Raw genomic sequence first — 23092 nt, 5'->3', positions numbered from 1 at the left:
ATTTTTCTTTAGTGCTCTATATAAGAAGCTTGTGCGGTAAATAAACCGAAAAACAATCAAACCTCAAACCAGACCATTCCAAAGTGAAGTTGCTAATGAATTATTATTGTTTTATGAATTTTTAAAAACAAAAACATTAAAATTAAATTTTGTTTTGTACGTCGATGAACAAAAATAATCTTTTCTTATTTTTTCCTGATTAATTCAAATATGGTATTCCCGACAATTTCCTCTTAATATTTTGTAAATACTTCGTTAATTATACTATTCTTGTGATTTGAGCAAATAGATTTTATATAACATCTTTTTCTTGGCTCTAATACATATATTTCCTTTATTTAATTAAGCCTAGGTTCAATCAGTAATATTTACCGCATAAAATCTTTACTTTATTAAGCCCACGTTCAATCGGTAATTACATTATGTAACAAAATTACTTTTTCTTGTACCTGAGCAGAAAGTGTTATTTCGCAATTGCTTATGCCTAAAGTAAATGTAAACGACCTATTTTTCTCTTGAAACTTTGCTTTTGTGACCTGGATAATGAAATTTTCAAATTTACCTATTTTCCGGAACATTCCAAGTAAATTCAGTGCTGAAAAGCTGATAGAGAATTCTCTTGAACTTGCAAGAATTTTCTAAAATGTTGTAGAACTTACGAGAGTTAAGAACCTTTTATATTTTTCTAAAACTTTCCATAGTAATATATATATATATATATACAGGGGCTTGCCACTTACAACTTCAGTTTAGTTCAAGCTGCCTAAATGAACACATAGACCTATCTGATAAAATCAGATAGAATCGAGAAGCTACAAGCATTTTGCCATGTATGTGGCCAATTTATCAAGACAAGAGTGAAAAAGTACTCTGACAGCATCTGCTGAAATGTACGAAGCCTACAAGGCATATTTCGCTATGCCTGTAGGGGATCAATACAAACCCTGGGCACCTCATTTTACCTGAAAGCATTGCAGAAAAAACTCAAGAATGTAAGACAGACAATGTTTGCTTGCGTAAGTAGTAAGATTTTATATTATACAAATTTTAGACCTTTTAAAATTTAAATATATTTTTTTTTATTTCCAATAGTATAGAAAAAGTATGAAACTATATTTTGTATGAACCTTTTACACATTAGTTGTGGTTGAAATAAATTTATTCTTCATAATAACAATTTTAATTTGCTCTTTTGCAGGATGTTACAGAGGAGAAAAGAGAGCCATGAAATTCGCTATTCCAAGAATTTAGCGTGAACCCACTGACCACTCAAGCAATTGTTACTTTTGCATGGCGGGCCCTTCCAAACGTCGAGCTGGCAAGAATGCATCTACTATCATGTATGATGCACCTTCCATCATCCATCGCCACCGTGCCTCATTGCCCTGAGCTCCCTGTACTCACTCCACCAGAGAAAAGCAGCCATCCTCAGAAGAGAGCAGCAAATCAGAAGAGGAGGCAGACGTTGAAGATTCAGATTACAATTTCAGAGGTGCAGCTGGTGAAAGAAACTCATATTACCCCAATCAAAGAGACCTCAAATGACTTGATCAGAGATCTTCGTCTAACAAAGTCAAATGCTAAGCTTTTGACATCTAGGCTCGAGGAGTGGGCTTTGTTAAATGAAAGTGTGCAAGTTGCAAGTCAGAGGAAGTGTAATTAACATTTTAAACTTTTTCACTTGTCAAGATGCACTCTGTTTCTGCCACAATGTATTCGGTCTGTGCGAGGCAATTGGAATTGCCTGCAACCCGAACAAGTGGCGCCTCTTCATTGATAGCTCATCCAAAAGCCTCAAAGCTGTACTGATCCATAAAAGAGGAATACAACAGCGTCAAGACCTTGCTAGAAGCCTGGAAATATAATGAGTATGACTGGGAGGTTATCGGAGATTTCAAAATGGTGGCATTTCCTGATGAATCTCCAAGGAGGTTTTACCAAGTTTCCCTGTTATCTTTGCCACAGCAAGGGTACCGCAGCGCACTACAACAGGAAGCACTGGCCACAGTGGACTAAGTTCTCTGTTGGGAGGCACAATGTCAAGTGTGAACCAGAAGATGTTGTTCCCACCATTGCACATAAAAATTGGGTCTTATGAAACAATTTGTCACAGCTCTTGATAAGGAGTCTGCAGCCTTCAAGTATCTTCAAGACTTCTTCCCTATGCTGTCTGAGGCAAAGGTCAAAGCTAGTGTCTTCATTAGACCACAAATAGAGAAAGATCCTGGAGTGCATAGAATTCTCCAAGAAGCTCAGTAAGAAGGGGAAAAAAGCTTGGGTGAGCTTTGTTGCAGTGGTTCGGGGATTCTTGGGCAATCACAAGACCGAAAATTATGTGAAATCGGTCGAGGCTCTAGTAAAGAACTACAGCAAATTGGTTGCAGGATGTCCCTGAAAGTCCATATCCTTGACGCTCATCTTGATAAATTCAAGGAGAACATGGGAGTATACTCAGAGTAGCAAGGCAAGCACTTCCACCAATATACACTGTACTTTGAACGCCGCTACCAAGGAACGTGTAACGAAAACATGATGGGAAGCTATATTTGGGGGTTGATACGTGAAAGTGATTTACATTACAGTCGCAAATCTCGAAAAAATACTCATTTCCAAACAGTTTTTTCATTTTTTGTATAACTTTAGTATAAATATATGTAAATCGTGATTCATATTTTGTTTTATTCAGACTTTATGTAAATGAAAATATGCAAATTTGTCCGTTTTTACATAGAATAGGTTAGTTTCTAAATTTCATTATCCAAGTCACAAAAGCAAAGTTTGAAGGGAATAATGGCCATATTCTGTATTTTTTTCAATATAAGCAATTAAGAAATAACACAAACTATCCAGGAATAAAATTTGTGTTGCATAGTGTTATTGTACAGCAGTATAATACTACAATACATAACACATGTACATTAGTCCGGTTAAACCAGTGATACAATAGTAAATAAAATATGATTAAACCAGTTATACTGTAATTCATAACATTTGTATCTTTGAATCCGGTTAAACCAGTGATAGAATAATACACAACATTTGTATCTTTGAATCCGGTTAAACCAGTGATAGAATAATACACAACATTTGTATCTTTGAATCCGGTTAAACCAGTGATAGAATAATACACAACATTTGTATTTTTGAATTCGGTTAAACCAGTGATAGAATAATACACAACATTTGTATTTTTGAATTCGGTTAAACCAGTGATAGAATAATACACAACATTTGTATTTTTGAATTCGGTTAAACCAGTGATAGAATAATACACAACATTTGTATTTTTGAATCCGGTTAAACCAGTGATAGAATAATACACAACATTTGTATTTTTGAATCCGGTTAAACCAGTGATAGAATAATACACAACATTTGTATTTTTGAATCCGGTTAAACCAGTGATAGAATAATCACAACATTTGTATTTTTGAATCCGGTTAAACCAGTGATAGAATAATACACAACATTTGTATTTGTATTTTTTGAATCCGGTTAAACCAGTGATAGAATAATACACAACATTTGTATTTTTGAATCCGGTTAAACCAGTGATAGAATAATACACAACATTTGTATTTTTGAATCCGGTTAAACCAGTGATAGAATAATCACAACATTTGTATTTTTGAATCCAGTTAAACCAATGATATAATAATACATTACATTTGTATCTTTAAATGCGGTTACACTGGTAATTGTATGTTACACAAACTTTGTTATTATAAAGTCCAGGTTACACTAGTGATGATGTATTACAAAAGTATGTTTGCGATAAGGTCCATGTTACGTCGGTTATGTTACACAAAGGTATACGATTAAGTCAACTCTTTAGCTAATCCTATCTGATATAATTGTGAGAACTGACCGTCACTCTTGTAGCACATCCATGGTCCTAAAGTACGGAGAGAGGCTTTGCGACGACGAGACTCAAACCCCAAATTCTATGACCCAAAATCTAGGTACGCTAATGAAAGGCCACGCCCTGCACAGACAGTAATGAAACTTATAATAATGCAAACATTTATCTGTGACATTAAAACATACGTACATTGCGCATATCCATGACTGATCATAATCAAAACCTCCTCCTTCGCTTATGTAAGTTCCTTGAATGGTCCTGGACAATATGTGCACTGTAAAAAAGAACAAGTATAAGCGAGAGAAGTCCTGTGTAAAATGTAAGAACGATTTAAAAAAAAAAAAGGTTTTAACAGTACCTAATTTATTGTGTTTATTTGTTAGATTACTTTGAGGACAAAGCCACACTATAATATCTTTGGTTATCACGGATGCTCTTCTTGTGAATATCTTCAATAGCTTATTGAAACATGAACATCGAAGTTCACTAACAAAACGAACTTAAAAATTACACTCAAAAACGTGCTTTGTAATGTTGAAGATTTTGGAGCAGTACATATGATCGAAAGAATTGCAAATTATGTTGTGGGGTCGTTGGAATTTCTCATACCAATATCAAAAACAATAAAATAATAGATTTCGAAAACCAATATGGATCCAAACAACTCCATCGATATTTTAAAGCCAAATTGGCATTACTTACAAATTTAGAAATAAATTTGACCACACACACAGCTGCAGTTTCCCAAACTACCTAATTTTTTTTTGTATTCTTGTAGATCGCTGCATTTTAATCGATTTCAAATATATCAATACAAGAAACAGATAATACCGACTACTTCTTTACGCATTTCAACTACACTAATGCAAGAAACTTCAATACTGACCTTTTTTATCCATTTGGCCATTTCTTTACTGAACAGTAGTAGTTGAAGACACTGGGAGCTTAAAACCCAAAAATAGTAAAACTATTCACGTATTTAAGCCTAAGAAATGCGATGAAAAAAGGCGCTTAATCTCTGATTATTTCAGTGATACCACTACACAAGTGTTACACCTTTACCGGTCGTCCGCTACAGGCCATGTTCATCTTGTTCACTTACTACAAATGGCTGAAAATTTTTTACTTTTTTTAAATTTCGCACAAAGCTACACTAGGGCTATCTGCGCTAGCCGTCCCTAATTTAGCAGTGTAAGACTAGAAAAAAGGCATCTAGTCATCACCACCCACTGCCAACCCCAGTGACTCTTACCAACGAAGAGTGGGATTGACCGTCACATTACAACGTCTTCACGACTGAAAGGGCAAGCATGTTTGGCGTGACGGGAATTCGAATCCGTGACCGTCAGTTTGCGAGTTACGTGCCACATTACCTGGCCATGCCAGGCCTGGCTGAGAAAGAACATGTAACTAAGAATAAAAGTTAACTCACATTTAGTAATGTTAACGTTTTCACCGCTAACTTAAATATTAACTGTTTACTGTACCACTCTTAACGCCAAACTACTGCAAATCTGTAATAACGCAACCACCATTCTTTAAAGTAAACAAGTAATTTTTAGTTACTAACTATTCTCCAGTAGAGAGCCTTACTTGTAGTAGCAGAATCGTCTACCGAATTTCAAAATCTTTTCATGTTAAAGGTGAACCAGGTTTAACACAATATTCTAATACTTATACTTCAGAATGAGCCACAGAAATTAAGTTATATGTACTTATATTGTTTCTCATTAACAATACTGGACTAATGAAGACAGCAATATAACTAAGCAGTTTTAACTAAAAAACAAATTACAAAGTTTAAGTACTGAAGCATTACCTCTTATAATGTTATATTGAATGCCTAGGGTACGTTTTGGGTCAAAAATCAAATTTAAAGACTGATGGCAAACTCTCCCGTCTCTAAAAAATATATACGTATTTAATTTTTTTGTAAATGGAAAAGATTTCTGTAAATAAAAATATTGAGTATAACTAGCTACCTGTAATAACAATAATAAATTTATTTGATTAACAGTCTAGGCTAATCGACGCAATTCAGGGTAGAGCCACGTTTCAGTAATACGTCATAAGTAAGTTGTGCGATACATATAGACATATGTAGGAGTACTTAATTATTAAATCTTTTAATTACGTGCCAAACCAACATTTTTCTAGCTTACTTCTATTGTGCAGTCTAAGCTCTGACTTATCCATTCTGAAACTTCTGAGTGAGAAAAAAGAATAGTGCATAACAACATGTTAACCACACTATCTGCTACATCAAATGCCAAGACCTTTGGTGCAATGGTTAGAGCTCTTCATATACGATCAACACAGTAGCGGTTGTGACGCTATACATCATCAAACAATGAGCGATAGTTATCGTTGCTATAGTGAACATTTATCGGAGGTAAAAAAATACCAAGAAGCACATGATATCAGCCTTAGGTGTTCTATACCTTTTCCACATGGATGTAAAATTAAGTAATACGTTAGACTGACTTTCATTTTTAGCTGACGTCGAATCCCGGTTATTAAGGTACGCACTGAATTCAGCAAGTGTAATTTTGTTAATAACGTGTAAGTAATTTATAATCCGAAATTAGGATAAGGATTAATAGCACATTATTACTTATTTGTTTTAGCATTTATGATTTAATATTTATTTTTTCGTTCTATTAGTTTTACTCAGCTATCAGGAGAATTGGCGAACCAATCTCCATGGAAACAATATTCAAGGCACCATTTAACTCTAATTAGATTGATTCTATTGAAGATGAAAAATGGTTAAATATTAAAAAGAAATTACTTGAATGAAATGCCCACGAAATCTTTTCTAGCTAGGCTAAACACTAACAACAAAAACAAGTTCAAAGATATCGTAAAGGTATACATTTTTAACAGTGAAACAAATCAATCATTGATTTAAATAAAAAAAATAGATAACACGTGCTAAGAGGCAGATATTGATGTGATTTTTTTTACAATGTTAGTAACTAGAGCCTCCACTTGGTTCCTTTGGATAATATACATTTTTTGTGATGTGTGTGTTTTTACAATTTTGGTCACTAAGGCCGCCATTTGGTTTCTTTGGATAATATATGTTTTAAAAATACAAAGTTGGGTGATGTGTGTTTTTACAATGTTGGTTAATAAAGCTTTCATTTAGTTCCTTTATTATACTGTTATGACGAATATTTTAACATTCATGATATCTTTTAAAGTTGACCTTTCTCGCAAAACATTGTTCACTACACACAGCAGTTCTCCACTACTGTAATTTCTTCAGTGTAGTATGTATAAACTACGATACAGCTGAAAATCGAGCTACATCTAGTAAACAGAGGGAGTGACAAACATGGTTTAATTAGAACCTTCTCAGCACCAAGACCCAGACTGTAAGGATCCGACTGACTCTGTCAACGCTAGGATCAGTTCGATTAGCGAGTGGACTTAATTCCAATGAACCCATTAAAAGAAGACATTCATCACAAAGTACGGTTTTGTATCGTATGTCAAACTTATCGCTATGAAAAGAGGGCGGGCGTCATTTGTCATTTCAACCCCTAAGCAAACGAAACTTGATTGATGAGTAAAAAGATTAAGATCAGGAACTCCCCCAAATCAAAAGTTAAACATCTAATTTCATTCTACCGTGTTACTTAGAAATCGGGAAGATTTTTACTTAATATCTTTTTAATAATTTAAACTAATTAGAAATCGTTTTGCTTATTCATTGGAGTTTGTTCTCCCCGCTGGGACAGTGGTAATTCTACAGATTTACAACACAAACACATATTCCGAAATTGTTTTGGCATAAGAAACACATACAGAAGTAGAATTTATACTGTCATTCTGATTCAGTAATTGATCCGATAAAGAGCAGATACAGAATGAATGAATAGGACAAGATATATACAAGTTATATCGAGATATAAAGAAATGAAAAAATATTCATGAAATCATATTTTATGCTTGATTGGTCACGTTAAGTTAATGGTTTGACAATACAAGTTTTCTTTAAGCTCTCGAAGAATATAGCTATATATTATATTCATAATTCTGATTGTCTGCAACAGTTTATGCAGCATTATGACAGAGGAAATAAATATACAAAGGAAGAGCATAAACATTTTGGATGAATAATAAACATTTCTACAAACACAAACAAAATTTAAGTTTAAAATACGAAAGACTGAAAAAAATTCGCTAAGACCAAATGATTAGTCTGCCATAGGTTTCGACACAGTTCAGTGTCATCTTTAGTGGCCATTTACATCTGTCTGATGCGTCAATAAAAAGGTTTTTTTTAAAAGGGCCAAATAAAAAAATATGGATTTGTCCAAAAATAACTAACAAAATTACTGTTCCAGGCTCTTACGAACTTGATTATTTAATGATTTATTACTACTGCAACTGAACCTATTTTCATCATATGGTATTTTCTTATTGTGTAAGGAGTGAAAAAGTTGAAGTAACTGTCAAGCTATTATATTATAGTAAATAAATAAAACAAAACCGAAACCTGAGTTAAAATTTCTAGTCAGCTTATTATATAAGAACATCTTTACTAGGTTGTAAAAAATAAATTATTTTAATTCACATCTGCACAAATACCCTATTTTGGTGTAATCAGTAATCCACAAACGTTAATTATTTTATAACAAAGCCTTACTGGTTTGTCTATTGGGTACATCGTAGGGAATCGAACCTGAAAGATAGTTTAAGAGCTCACTATAGCTCCAACAATAAATGTACAATTTATTAAAATAATTCAATAATATCCGAAGATCCCTGTACAAGTCTATATATGAAAGCACGCCTACGTTAAACTGTACAGGCGGAATCTGCAGATGTTTTCAGGTAACTTGAAATACGCCCGTCTTTTCCTAAAGCGACACATAAAAACTAACTTAAGATACAAAAAAATCTCTCCGATTCAGCTTCAGTAAGTTATTATCAAACAATATCACTAGCATTAACCAGGTTAGATATTCCACAAGAACGAAGAATTTTCAGGGTGGATATTAGATATTGTACATCGTGGGGCACAATACAATGTACTGATGATAGGTGCAATACCTCGTCACATAAAACAATACATTCATAGGATGTTACAGCAGTTGCATTTCATGGACATAATTTATTAATGGTATATGTAACATGTTAAATAAATTAGTACATACCGGGTGCATAACTCATCTCATGAAAAATCGACAATGTATTGATGTTTCGTGTAATAGCGCTTATAAAATGAAATAATACATCCTACCTACTTTCTACGGCCTGGTATATAACAATGTATTAATATATAGACAAAGACGAAATGTGCGTTTGTTTTGCACCATAACACCTCCGAGCCTATTGGGCCAATCACAACCAAAATTGATATGCAAATACTATAAACTACGGAGAATATACTAAAAGGGTCAAAATTGAACTTAGTTCTCAGTAATGTCGAGAAAACCCACTTGTAGAGAAAAATATATATGTAAAAACGGCTCGTCGTGGGTTGAGAAAATTTTTTACGTAGAGGAGCGAACAACGTTTCGACCTTCTTTGGTCATCGTCAGGTTCACAAAGAAAGAGAGGTAACTGACCGGAAGCTGACCACATGTTTGAAAGGGGTTGTGCAACTGAGTGTCGGAATGTAGAGGGCGTACTTAGATGTTTGAATATATAATTTTATATTATTTATGTTGTTATTATTATTATTTATTATATTATTTTTAATATAGGTATAAAGATGTTCCTTTATATTGGTTTATTTTGGGCTTGAGTTGTTGTATAAGTAAGGTTTCTTTAATTTTGAGTTTGTTTCTTTATTTAGTATTTGAGTGTTTTCTATGGTTGTGTTTATTTGGCTTGCAGTGTTCGAAAACGTGTGAAGGTGACTTTTTATGTTCTTTGAATCTGGTTTCCATTTTTCTACTTGTTTCTCCAATATAGAAGTCGTGGAAGTTATCACATTGTATTTTATAAATAATGTTGGTGTGATGTTTGTCAGTGTAGTTTTTACATAGTATAGACCTCAGTTTTGCGCCTGGTTTTTGAAATAAATTTGGTATTGACTGGAATGTCATATTTTGTTACTAGTTTTTGCCAAATGTTGGCTATTTTTCTGCTGATGTCGGGAATATATGGCATGCAGCAGTATATGGTTTCGTGATTTTTTGTCCTGTCTCTATTTTGTAAAGCCTGTTGATTAATTACTCCCAGCCTATTGATTCATTCTCAACTAATATTGGCAGATTGACAATTTAAATCATGTTGAATATTCTAAAGAGATTCAAGGAAAAAGTATGAAAACTGTTGAACTGTTCCTCAAATAACCATGCTTTTCTCATGGTTAGTGAGGCATTTAGGCATTGGGTGTTCAAGAGTTGGGCCACCTCAAAACATTTAGTTTTTGAAAGCAAAATGCAAGTGTTGTTTATAAAAAAAAATTGTTATAACTTTAAAAATTTGAGAAAGTTTATGATCTAGTTATCACATTGAAATACATGACTGCTGTTAAAATTCCATTGTTTTAATTAAGTTTAAAAATTTACCGTCAGGTGACGGGTATTTCAGCTTCGATAATACATGTAGCACATTAAATAAAACAATATATGCAGAATGTACGTCAGATATCATGAACGAAGTACAGTGTATTGATAGTACACGTAATACCTATTGTAATATAAGACAATACATTCAGAGTTGATTCCATTCCTCATACAATATTGTTGGTGGCTAATTTCGTATAGAACATAATACTCGATGTTCACCGTAAGTATCATCTCTGGTAAGACTGCTTAATAATTATGTATAGATATGACCTAAACATAAAATAATTAGGTACAAAATGACCTTTGTGGGGAGAGGAGAAGACAAATAAATATCATTAAATAATATCACGTTCCTGATTAAAACTTGATATGGTAATTATCCACCCAAAAATGTTTTAAAATTTAGATTTATTGAAAACTAACGCTGAATTTTTTGTTAATTTGTTTGGAAAAAAAATGTGCATTTTAATTCAGCCCGTAGACTCAAAATGAAAACTACAAACAGAAAACCAGAAGGTGACGTCATATTTACTTGACTACAAAGTAAATGTCCTTGGTTACAAAAATTGTTATTTAAATTGTTCGTAAACTAAAAGAATATTTTAAATTATATTTTTTTTATTGTTCTACTTCTTTTAAAGCTGCCTCTTCAACCGACATGTAGAGGTACATCCTATATTTTACCGAAATTATAATGTTTGTACTCTGCAACATGTAATCATACGATGTAAAAAACAACAAAAACACTTTTAATAGCTCTCTTAAACCAACTAATGATTGCTAAGCAAGCATGCCTTCTCTGTTTTTACTCTGTAACATGTAACTCTACAAGGAAAGATATTCCTTTGTAACACTAATAAACGGTGTAAAGACTCAAACCCCCGTGCCAACGCCAACTGCAATAGAAAGGAAATACACAAGAGTGTATATATTTAACAATATTGTTTTCGTCTATACAGTAAGCCAGTGTTAATCCGAACACAGTTGTTATAAAGTTGTTCTTCCGGATTACGAGGCATCAGTCACCTCGGATACAATGAATACTGTAAACAATACGAGTTGATCAACAAGCTCACTTAAAGGCACGTACCAGCAAAGGTAGACATGCAACTGATAAACAACAACTGTGCCTACAATAAACTTATTTGTTTATTACCTACTATGTCGTTAAGAATTATATCTGGTTATTCTTATTGGAACGTATAACAATACTGAAAGAGAGTGATAAACTAGAGAGCACGTAAAATGATAACCTTATTTCACGCGATTTACCCGTCTAGTGATGATATTTGTTTACGATCCTTCCATTACTTGATGACGACAAACCACTTAAAATAAAAATGTATTGACACTTTTACTAATAAAGCAGAAAACAGGTTTGGTTTGAATTTTGCGTAATACGACACGAGGCCTATCTGCGCTAGCCGTCCCTAATTTAGCTGCTAGTCATCACCACCCACCGCCAACTCTTGGGCTACTCTTTTACCAACGAACAGTGGGATTGACTGTCACATGATAACGCGCTCTCGGCTGAAAGGGCGAGAATGTTTGGTGTGACGGGAATTCAAACCCGCGACCCTCAGATTACCAGTCGAATGCCTTAACCATCTGGCCATACTGGGCTTCAGAGAACAGTTCTCTGCTTTATTATTAAGTGTTAATACTCATACCAGCTGTTCTGAGATGCATATGCTTTTATTAGTTCTCTAGGGCGAGAAATTTTCCAGACTTCTTATTGACAGGTAATTTATTATACCAGTAGTACACTTGGTGCTACACAGTTATACAAAAAACATAAGGGAGAAAATCAAAATGTCAAATTACAACCTGCGAGTATAATAGAAACTGGTTAAATTATTTGTTCGTGAAGATGTGAAGATACTTACTAGAGTCGTGAGTAAATAGGCCAGCTTTCGCTTCCGTTATGCAGAAAGTTGGCTCCTTTGTATCCAGAACCTGTTAAAAATAAAATATTTGTTACTAAGTTTTGTAGAACGAGTTAAAATAATAAAGCTCAGCAACTGATAACCTAATCTGTGTTAGAAATAACTAGTCTTAGCAACGGAGTATTTTAGCTTTGTTAAAAACAAGTCTTAGTAACTGAGTATTCGGAATGCTTAAACAAAACAGTTCTTATTACTACGTTTGGGTAACAGAATACAAAAATGGTCAGTTTCCACCAACTACATAGATAGCTAAAGACATTTAACTATTTATATATTAAAAACCAAATCGAGAAAGTAATGATAAAATAACGCACTATCTAGTGCAGCAATTAGTGAAAAACACAGAAAACTGAAGAGGGCGCGTGAACGTGTCGAAACCAGTTTTTCTGATAGGAAAAAAACTGTGAACGAAACAAACTGTCAGAAGTCTAAGTCGACAAAAGGTTTATTGCTCTTAAAGTGCTAATATTTCGTCTGCATATTTTCCAGCACATTGGTTGTCAACACCCAAAACATTTTTTATTATAACTGCCAAAAAATACTAAAGTTCAGAGAATTTGTACTTGTGCTGTGATCCAGGGCTTCCCCCAAATAATTTTATAGTTTGTGCTGTGTTGTCGGCGATAGTCAGTTGGCTTTAAGAGCTCAAATCAGGACTTTGTAGCAGGTAGGTAATCAGTTATAGTCACTTCTGGGCCTTCCAAGCTGTGATGGCATTAGAAGTATAACACTCAGGTCTGTGTGTTTTTTTCAGCAGAATGTTACAGAATTCTTCGAACAAGTAAAATCAAGATGTCCAGAAGAATATACCAGTCACACCGAACATGCTCGTCCTATTGCCGTGAGGGCGTTATAAGAAAAATGGCGGTTAATCCCAGCATTCGGTTGGTAAAAGAGTAGCCCAAGAGTTGGCGGCGGGTGGTGGTGACTAGCTGCCTTCCCTTTAATTTTACACTGCTAAATTAGGGGAGACTAGCCCGTAGCTTTGCACGAAACTTAACAAACGAGAACGAATATACAACTTAGGGAATTTACCTTAAAGAGGTGCAGGAAGCGTTTCGCTATCATACCAAATACCTGCTCAAACTATGGCCAAAACCTCCGTGCTATACAGCACACACACACACAACGGGTCACAAGCCTCTCCCAATTATCTACAGAACAGTATGCGCCCAGAACACGTTCGACTCAAGTCAGAAAGCTAAGGAAATCTTATGTGCATGAGGCTTAACAATCAGTACGTTGCACTAAGCAAATGGCAGTCTTTCTTCAGTAGTGTCAAGCTGCACAAAGGGATATCTACGACACAGAAGGAATTAATTTTGAAATGATAAACTAGATGGAAGGCATCTAGTCAACAGTATATATACATACACACCCGTCAACTCTTTGGATACTCTACACGAATAGTAGGGTTTGACTCGTACGAAGCACCCACGTCCCCAGGTGTATGCAACGAGCGAATTTTCAATATCTGTTTACCTTTTTTTTTTTTTTTTAAGACAACAGGACATATGGACTCTTGAATAGACAATCCGTCACGATAACCACTAGGCTATGACTGGTTTGTAACTAACGGCTTCTATTTATTGCTTTCGTTTCGCTTAAATATGAAACAAATGTAAGATGTTCAAAACTTTTCAGTTACCCACATCAACCTGTTTACAAGAGAGTCTGTCGTAAATCACTAGCTTATATGAAGAGTTTAATGTAATAAATCAAGTGTTTATTTCTATAAATCATCTTCAGCAAGGTCATCATAGGAAAATGAGCAAAAAAAAATCAAATTACTTTGACACAATCTAATTATGAATATACAAGCGAGAAGGCATTAGTCCAATGTCACATGTCCTGTATAGAGTATTAGAAGGTAAACAGGCAAACTTAAAGTTATGTTAAGGTTTATTTCAACTTTATACAATTAAAAGATAAACACTTACTTTCTGTAACATCCGGTCGACGATACCTTCCAAAGTGGTTTCTTGAACATCCAGCAAGAGCACGGCTTGGTTTAGAAACTGGTCGACGTCCATAGAGGCACGGACCTCTGCTCCAAAGTCTTTCATGGGGAGTCTCTGTAAAGTACAGTTGAAAAGTTTATTATCACTATGCTTGTTATTACTACTACACTGGCGATTGGAAGAGGAGAGAAAGATTTGGCAAGTTCCATATTCTGTACCACATTTCCCTGAGGAAATATTTTTTATAACTCTTTAGATCCGTCAGAGCCACGTAGCTGATTGTTTTTATCCGTGGTGGTTGTAGGTTCAATAACGGGCCCATACAACCGGGACTAGCCAGGTGAGGCCTGCAAGGGATCAGAGTCATTGGAAATCTACTCTTGGAAATCGCATGTTCAAAGCCTTAAGCATCAGTGTTGGCCCACAGTCCAGATCGGGCACAGAGGCGCTGTTGAACAAACCCAGAAATCAATACCTTTCTAGTCATGGTGGCAATATAGAATGAACTTTGTTCCAAATGACTTCGATTACAGCGCAACACGTTTCCATTCCACTAGAGGCTGAGTGATGGCGTCAGGTCAAGAAATCAGGATTTTTTTTTTTTTTATCACACGTTTCCATTCACGTACTTAACACAATATTAACAAGGTATAACATACACAACGATAGCTTTGTAATGAAGTAAGCTGGAACACTTGTTTTATGTTTTCCTACATCGCTTATTTTACAGTAAATAATTCACGGGCATGTCTATAAATATTACCTAGACTAAAAATAAACACATACAATCTGAGGCAACAACTAACTTAAAACAATACGGAAACAAAACAGGTGTTTCCAAATATTAATGGTCACCACCAAATTAACATATATAGAGCGTAAGGGATAATATAGACGACCAACCACTTTAAAGAACAATCAGTTTTCACCAAACTAATTACCTAGAAATTCATAAATTAAAACATACTTATGTAAAAAGTATTACTACAAATCACACAGTAAGCCTAAATAGCTAATCTTGACAGTAAAAACAGCGTTTTATCTAATAGGAGATTCCACATACAAAATAATGAGCCCCGAGAGTGTAGTACCCAGTTATCAACAGAAATAAGACAACTATGAACCTTGATAGTTACGGACAATGCTCATATATCAAACAACAAAAAACCTGAAGACGTAAATTAATCGAGCTTCGTTCTTCAACAGAACTTCCCTTAGAGACCTTTTCTCTCCCTTGACGTTTTTTTCTGTTCTGTGGTCAGAAGAAACTTATTCTTCTTTGAAGTTTCTTTCCTGTAACTAAACATAATTTATCTCTTCTCATGAAACAATTTTATTTAGTCAAAGATAAACTTTTTTTATGGGCCCGTGATTAATTAAGTGATTCAGATTATCTGCCTTATTGTTATGTAATATCGTACACAGACCCATATTACTACTAAAATTCATCTATTCTTCAATATTTCTGTTTATGTTGTTGATCAATATTACTGCAAGACAGTTAAATACAACTTGAATTTGTATGATTGAATGGAGCAATGGTTAGTCCCACCGTTTAGATCTAATATAATTTGCTTAAGTAAATTAGTGTAAATTTTGTGTAAGTCAGTCAAAATAACGAAATATCACAATGACATCTGCCTTTATTGGACTAGATGAGAAAGTAACTAAAAAGTGGTCATGGTATAAGTAATAAGGCACATTTCTTGAAAGATTTTGGGGTACAAAGTGTTGAAGTTCAGAAGATTAATACGGTATACCATATTCAGATCTATTATTTAGGGTAAATCTAGTTAGTTATGAATCATAACAATAAATTAAAAAAAAAGTCTTAAGTTACTTTTTCCAACTAAAAAGTACTTTTCACTCGATTACCCTAACAGCATTCATAATTATTTTTGCTGAAGAAAACAAAAATGTTTTAATCAATATATGAACAATATCAAACCTGTTAGAATGCTAAACCTTTTACTAGTGCAGTTTACAGCAATCCCTTTGTAAGGAAAATTAGCGCCTGTAAGATCAGAATCAGAACAAGTGCAATTTAGTATTGTTTAATTATCAATTCTGTTTGAAAAAGAGCCGAAAATGTGAAAGGCATAATTAATATTTAGCATAAAATAGAACTGCTGTAACTTTTGGTCGTCATTACAGTTCTTAAAATATTGAATATCTTCCACCTAAAGAAATCACACAACACACAAAAACAAAATATTTAGAACCACTGTACTGTTTCTCATCATTAGAAGACCCTTAAATCATTAAAATGATTATTTCAAGAATATAATGCAGAAATTCAAAGGACAAATTTTTAAAATCCGCAATGTAAAGTTCCTTTTGTTTCGTAGAATGAGCTATTTTTCTGAATACAATAAGTTTATAAATAAAGAACTTCGTCAGGCACTTGTAAAGTCGTGGTTTTTAATCTTTTTTTTTACCTATAAAACGTATCCATGTTCACTGCTCTTTAATAGCAGTTCAGTATGAAGAAATTGTAATTTAAGAATTTCTGTATCAATAACGGAATTTTATTAATAGCTCTTTGTGCCACTTTGTCACTTTATTAATTGCAAAAAATAAAATAATCACAAAGACCCACAGTTTTTAACCATCACCAGAACATATTGCGTAAACCAGCCTATGTTAATATTTCTACTACTACTTGTAATATAAACTATTCAATGCTCCAATTCCTTCCAGAACGTGTGTCATGGACTAACTACTGCTCATCTTCCTTGCGAAACAGGTGACGTGAACTAGCCAATGTTAAGATCCCAACCATTACATAAAACATTATCTTTTTAGTGTTCATCTTTCTTCTAGAGCATGATATTCTTTCCAGAACACGTGGCATGGATTATCCAATGTTAACATTCCTCTCAAACCACCAACAACTAACCATTATTAACATTTCTACCAGAGCCCGTACACAATGACACCAAGATCCATTATTATACTTTAAACGGTAGTGCTGTATTATTCTTAAACCGTAGACACGCTACTCACCTCACTGAAAATGTTTATACAAGTAAAAAAATATAACGTAAACCGCTTTCATTACAATAATGAGTACAATTAAAATAACCAGACCATTGTTACTAACACTGTGTCTTAACGATCCTTTACATATATTTATATATATATATTAAACAGTGAAGTTAGTAAAGGTTAGTACTTAGCAAAGTATTACTAAGTTTTAAATAATTTTTTTTGTTGCAATTCAGAACAAAATAGTCTTTTTTGTAAAGGTCAAAGTGAGTATTTTTTGAGAAGTGTAGAACCATCACTAGAAGTAAAAGTAGCAGAGGTTTGAGTTTAGTGTTCGAATATTTTTGTACCAAATGCTTAAGATATCTTAATGCAATCAATTTGTTATTTAAAGTGATATATCAATATGTTTCTTTCTTGTTTACCATAACGGAATTTGCTGCCTCAAATGTTGTCACAACAAAACCGTGAATTTAGGTTCCCAAACCAAACGTATACTTAGTGACACTGTCAAAACTTGTACAATCAAACTGAACAAGTGTGTAATTTATGTTACACGTCATACATATAAAAAAAAACATTCATTCTGTATTCTACTGACCTTGCAACTAGAAAAACCTATTGGCCAATCTATTTCTGGTTGATTGGTGGAATAACATAGAGCACCACCCACTGCTAGGCCTTATCTTTTTATTGAACAACAGCACGTTGTTAAAATATCGAACACACACAGTCGCGTGAAATAGACACGATGATACTAAAGATTTGTGTGTGATTTACAGAGCATGAACAATTCCTATCCGGGATCGAAATTCGACGATTATTGAGATTCTTCATGTGTAGATAAGTCGATTTCCTTAAAGCTTTAGAAGGACACAGCTATAGGTTAAATCAAACATTGAATCACATTCAAATAAAGTTACTGAGCATTTTATTACCAATAATAAATTTAAATTCTTCATTTTAAAACTAATGTGTGTGGTTCAAGTGGTTTAATAAACCACTTATAGACCAGCTAAAAACTAGAAACATAACATTAAATTCTAGAGTATTATATGAACTAAGAATTTTACACCAATTTCACATCGTTAGTTAGCGCGAGATATCTCATAACTTTCTGATATATTTAGTTTAAATTAGAGTTTGGTATGCAAAATACGCCAAATGTACAGAATACAAAATCACCAAGTTTTTATACATTTATTTGATTTCGAAAAGGTAACGTTTCGAGCTAGAGTTCTTGTTAGATTGTATGATCTGACATATAACACTATAACACTAGTTCGAAACATCTTTTTGGAAAAGTAATATAAAAATTGCCGACTTTACCTTCTTTAATTTATACATATTTTTTTTCTGTAATGTTAACTGTATTCATTTTTTTTTCATAAAAAGGTAATACTTAACAAAAAAGACATTTCTTCACATTGAATAGGAAACTTTCTAGTTCCATGATGCAAGTTTTGCACTTTTCATAAACTCAAGACCCAATGTTCAGCGTTGTAAGCATACAAAATGTACCTTTAAGCCAATGGGAGATGGGCGGGTACCTCAGAGTGGCTGGTAAGGTAATTTTAGACAAAAATCAAATTATTTGTATTAAAACCTTCGGTTGAGCAGCGAACAGTTTACATACATAATGTTAAAATTCAGGGTTCGATTCTCCGAAGTAGACAAATCGCGGGTGGCCCATTGTACAGGTTCGTGGTGAAAAAAAATCAAACATGAACGTTTATCTGATAGAAATACGTATCACAACGTAGGTGTGAAACTGCCACATGGTGTCAGCATGTAAAAGATTTTATAGAGACTCAGACATACAGCTTTGCCTGCGCTTCATTTTTATGACAGATACCGCAACGGTTGTTTCTTTGCAAACATTATTAACTGTAAAGTTAAAAAATAAACGAATATTTTCGTACTTATATCAAAAGTTAATGAAATCTAGACAGTATGGAAGACAATTTTAAATATAATTTCAGAACAATCACTTCATTAGATATTTCGATTTTTTTTTAATGAGATTTAAGACTAGCCTTTTTGAAGAAAATTAGAAAAACGTAGACTATTGATGGCATGATTTTATGTAAACAGATTTAGAGCTACAAAACAGACATAAATACACCTGTAAATACATGCAGACATACATGGCGTATGATAAATAAACACGTTTGCATGAACACCACTATCAATGCAATGTGCGGACGTACACTACCAGTTTTATAAGTGTACGTGTAGGGATGGTAGTGTAGAGATGTTTTTAGACCATCAACCCTAGAGATTCATTTAGTCTTCGTGCAATACTACCATTGGTTATTTGGGTTTTAGGCCTATCGACTTTCAGGGTCATTAAGGCCGTAAACGAATGTTAAGACTCCTCACCATTACTCAGTATGTGGGAGGCTGGAATAATTAAGTGGTTAGATTTTATGGTCACATATACATATAGTATTGTTCTTAAACATGCAGAATCAGTCGTAAGACTGCATCGAATTATGGAAACAAAATATTACGAATAGGGAATACTGTTGTGAAAACATTAGTAATGTCTACTGCTATATGTATTTTTAGACTATAACTACATATTGCTATATGTATTTTCAGGTTATAACCACATATTTTTGCATAACCGTAATAATAAAAAGATTCTCTTCGTATTGATTACAACGTAATTGCTTATCAAGGGTTGAGAATTACCGAGTGTGGAGTCAATGATTTGTTACTAACGTTCGTAATGATAATATATATTTAGCACCTGTTTTAAACGAATGTTTTAACTTAAGTGTAGTGAATGCCCTTTAAAATATTAAAAACACGTGAAAATTTCTTATGTTTCATAGACGAATAAAACAGAAAGGAAGAAAACAATATAAAAGTAAGCAATGAAAACGAACAGAAACTGTTGCAACAAAAATTATATTTTAAATTTCTTTCAGTCTGGTTAGAGCAAAACTACATTGGGCTACATGGTTATCCACCGCTAATTCCAAAGAAATAACATACTCGCGCCTCAGTGATGCATTCATATAATTAAGACTGGAGAAGGGCCTATTAAGTATGGATTATTGAGCTTATTTCGTTTTAAGATGGGCTTTGTTGCTTAATATTGTAATACTAAGTATGAAAATATTACGAAAACCTCAGCAATAATATTTCATGGAACTTTACGAGTTTTATTTCTTACATTCAAGTACAGTTTGTTTTTCACTTTCCGTATTGCCCTGAATAAAACTGTAGTATTTATGCTATAGGTATTGTCATACAAGACTCCTTTATTTTAGTAATTTAAGTAATTTTCACATAATCTCTGGATTATATTCACAATTCAAACATTTTCAATAGTACAGCTATTTTAACAGCAGATAACTCCTTCACGTTTATAATGGCATGCTACTAAAAATTAATGCATTTTCACGAGAACGTTTTGCTTTAGAAAAAAAAAACACACATTAACACCAGATCTTTAGAACTTTTGGTAAACAAAACATTTATACTTGAACCACTGTGAAAAATCTGACGAACCTTTAGTTAGCCAATTAAAAGGCGCTACTAATTTTAACAATTTACTCAGACTAGTTAAACCTCTCTCAAAATAATTTAAACAGAAATGACAATAAGCAACGCCAGTCGCAAGTGAGAACTATATTCTTGGCAGTAAAATTGTATGGTAAAAGTCTTTCTAGTAAATTAGTAGAATAAATTGACTCCTTGTTAGTTCTTTATCACAAACTGTTGACATTAGTTCTTCGTGATAGACGACTTTTCCAGGTTGAAGTTGACTATTTGATAAATTCACTAGAATTCTTTACTTTGTGCAACTCCCCCTCTTTTTTACAATCACCAATCAATTCTAAGATTTTAAAACGTGTTTACCCTTCATGTAGTTAAAAAGAGAACTGAAACCTTAAAAAAATAAATTTCAAGGAAAATATTCGTGCCTTCTTTTGGATGGGGAGGTCAAAATGTTTTGTCAAAACAACCCCAGGCAATGAGAAGTTTTAGAACTGTGTGTATCTGACGAAAGGACTGAGGATCGGTTCATATTACCAATACTTTTTATCACATTAATGGCACACCATAAAACTTTTATTACTTTGCTTTCACACTTTCGATACATTACTAAGTACTCGGCATAAGCAGGTAGTGAGGGGCGCTCGACTCGAAGTATGAAGATCGCGGGTTCGAACCCCTGCCCCACCAAATATACTCAACCTTTCAGCAATGGGAGGCGCTATAAATTTAAGATCAATCCCACTATTCGTTGATAAAAGAGTAGCTCAAGTGTTGGCAGTGTATGGTGATGACTAGCTGCTTTTCCTCTAGTTTTTCACTGCTACATTGTGGACGGTAGCGTTATTTGAAATTCATACCAATACTTTTCCCACTACGGACACGCCACCAAACTCTGCCTTTTCACACTAACTACACAAGAGTCTAATGTTATGTCTTTATGCAACACTCAGGCAACAAAAACCATTTCATAAAATTGTGTTCATCTTTTTCTTCCTTTAGCTTTATGTATTTTGACCAGCCAAAGACAGAAAAACGAACACTCCGAGACATTTCTGAGTAAAAGTTGCTAACATCACTTTATAACAATTTGATATCCTCAATCTGACTAACTATACCACCAAGCTTAATTTTGAGATCTAATACTAATAACTGGCACCACAAAATAAATGTAAACCATTTTATCATTCCAAGTCTCATAAATTCTAACACGACACAGTTGTTACGTTGTTTTTCGTAATATTTGCATTAGTTATAATTTTACATTGTGTGTACTACTGGGAGTTTTATTTGGAATGGAATTGGACAAAAAGTGATGATATTGTACTATTATTTGAAGGCACATATTGTATCTATCACTAGTGGATCAACTAATCCACAATTAATCTACTATATTCAGAAAAGAACAAGGTAACAGATAAAATAGCAGTATATGCTACTTTGCAACGATTTAATGTCTTCGATATAAATTCGACATCAACCTTTCTTCAGAACATTGCTACAAACGGCCTGGTCAAAGATGACATCCAACAGACACTAATGAATACAAAATCACATGGTAATGATATACTCACTACGTCCGTTGATAGGATGCTTCATAAAAGCATTAGACAGTTCTGTACACGTGAAACTGCATGAACCTACACAGAAACAAATCGCTAACATTTGCTAAGTTGTATGATACTAACACGGTTTCTAAGGGAACTGAAAGGATACTACAAACAGATAAAAGTCTTACTTTAAAGGTTTATAATAGTTTATGAAGCAGGAAAACCTGTCAGTTTTTTTAATATATTGCAGCACGAGTTTACACCAGTTCAACAGATGGATGGAACTTTTACGACTGAAACAGTCATTATTTGTAGGAAATTTTAACTACAGATATTTTACCCTGCCAACCTGTTTCCTGAAGGGCTGTCTTGTGTCATTATTGATGGAAATATTTTGATACACGCAATTTGAAAATCTCATGGAGTCGCAACATTTGGAGATTAACAGACAAACGTGTTGAGGCTGTGATACAGGATGGAAACCAGCGCATCAGAACAGATGTGTTTTTTGATCGATACTACAAGGAGTTTGTCAAAAGAGGTTTAAAGAAATAAAACCAATTAGGTGAGTAACGTAAGACAGGAAATTCGTTTGTTTGTTTTTTAGCAATATCTGACAACACAACCAATCTTCTTGTTTTTTCTTTCCAATCAACTGATGCAAATAGCATCACCTGATGAGTTGTGTGTGTGTGTGTGTGTGTGTGTGTGTGCGTGTTTTCTTATAGCAAAGCCAAATTGA

At 33.8% G+C, this 23092-nt stretch overlaps 1 protein-coding gene across 2 annotated transcripts in view; it reads right to left on the bottom strand.

The window, feature by feature from the left end:
* Positions 1-23092, bottom strand: part of LOC143257037 (solute carrier family 4 member 11-like) — a 162519-nt gene that overhangs the window by 48584 nt on the left and 90843 nt on the right. For both annotated transcript variants that reach the window (XM_076515130.1, XM_076515131.1), the window contains exons 3-5: positions 14282-14416; positions 12282-12351; positions 4052-4136 (exon numbers count right to left, since the gene is read on the bottom strand). In XM_076515130.1, coding sequence (XP_076371245.1) covers positions 4052-4136; positions 12282-12351; positions 14282-14416 — 290 coding nt within the window. The remainder of the gene's footprint in view (positions 1-4051; positions 4137-12281; positions 12352-14281; positions 14417-23092) is intronic.

The sequence above is a fragment of the Tachypleus tridentatus genome, chromosome 7 (assembly GCF_004210375.1).
Source record: "Tachypleus tridentatus isolate NWPU-2018 chromosome 7, ASM421037v1, whole genome shotgun sequence".
Classification (NCBI taxonomy): Eukaryota; Metazoa; Arthropoda; class Merostomata; order Xiphosura; family Limulidae; genus Tachypleus; species Tachypleus tridentatus.
This window is presented reverse-complemented; position numbering and strand designations above follow the sequence as displayed.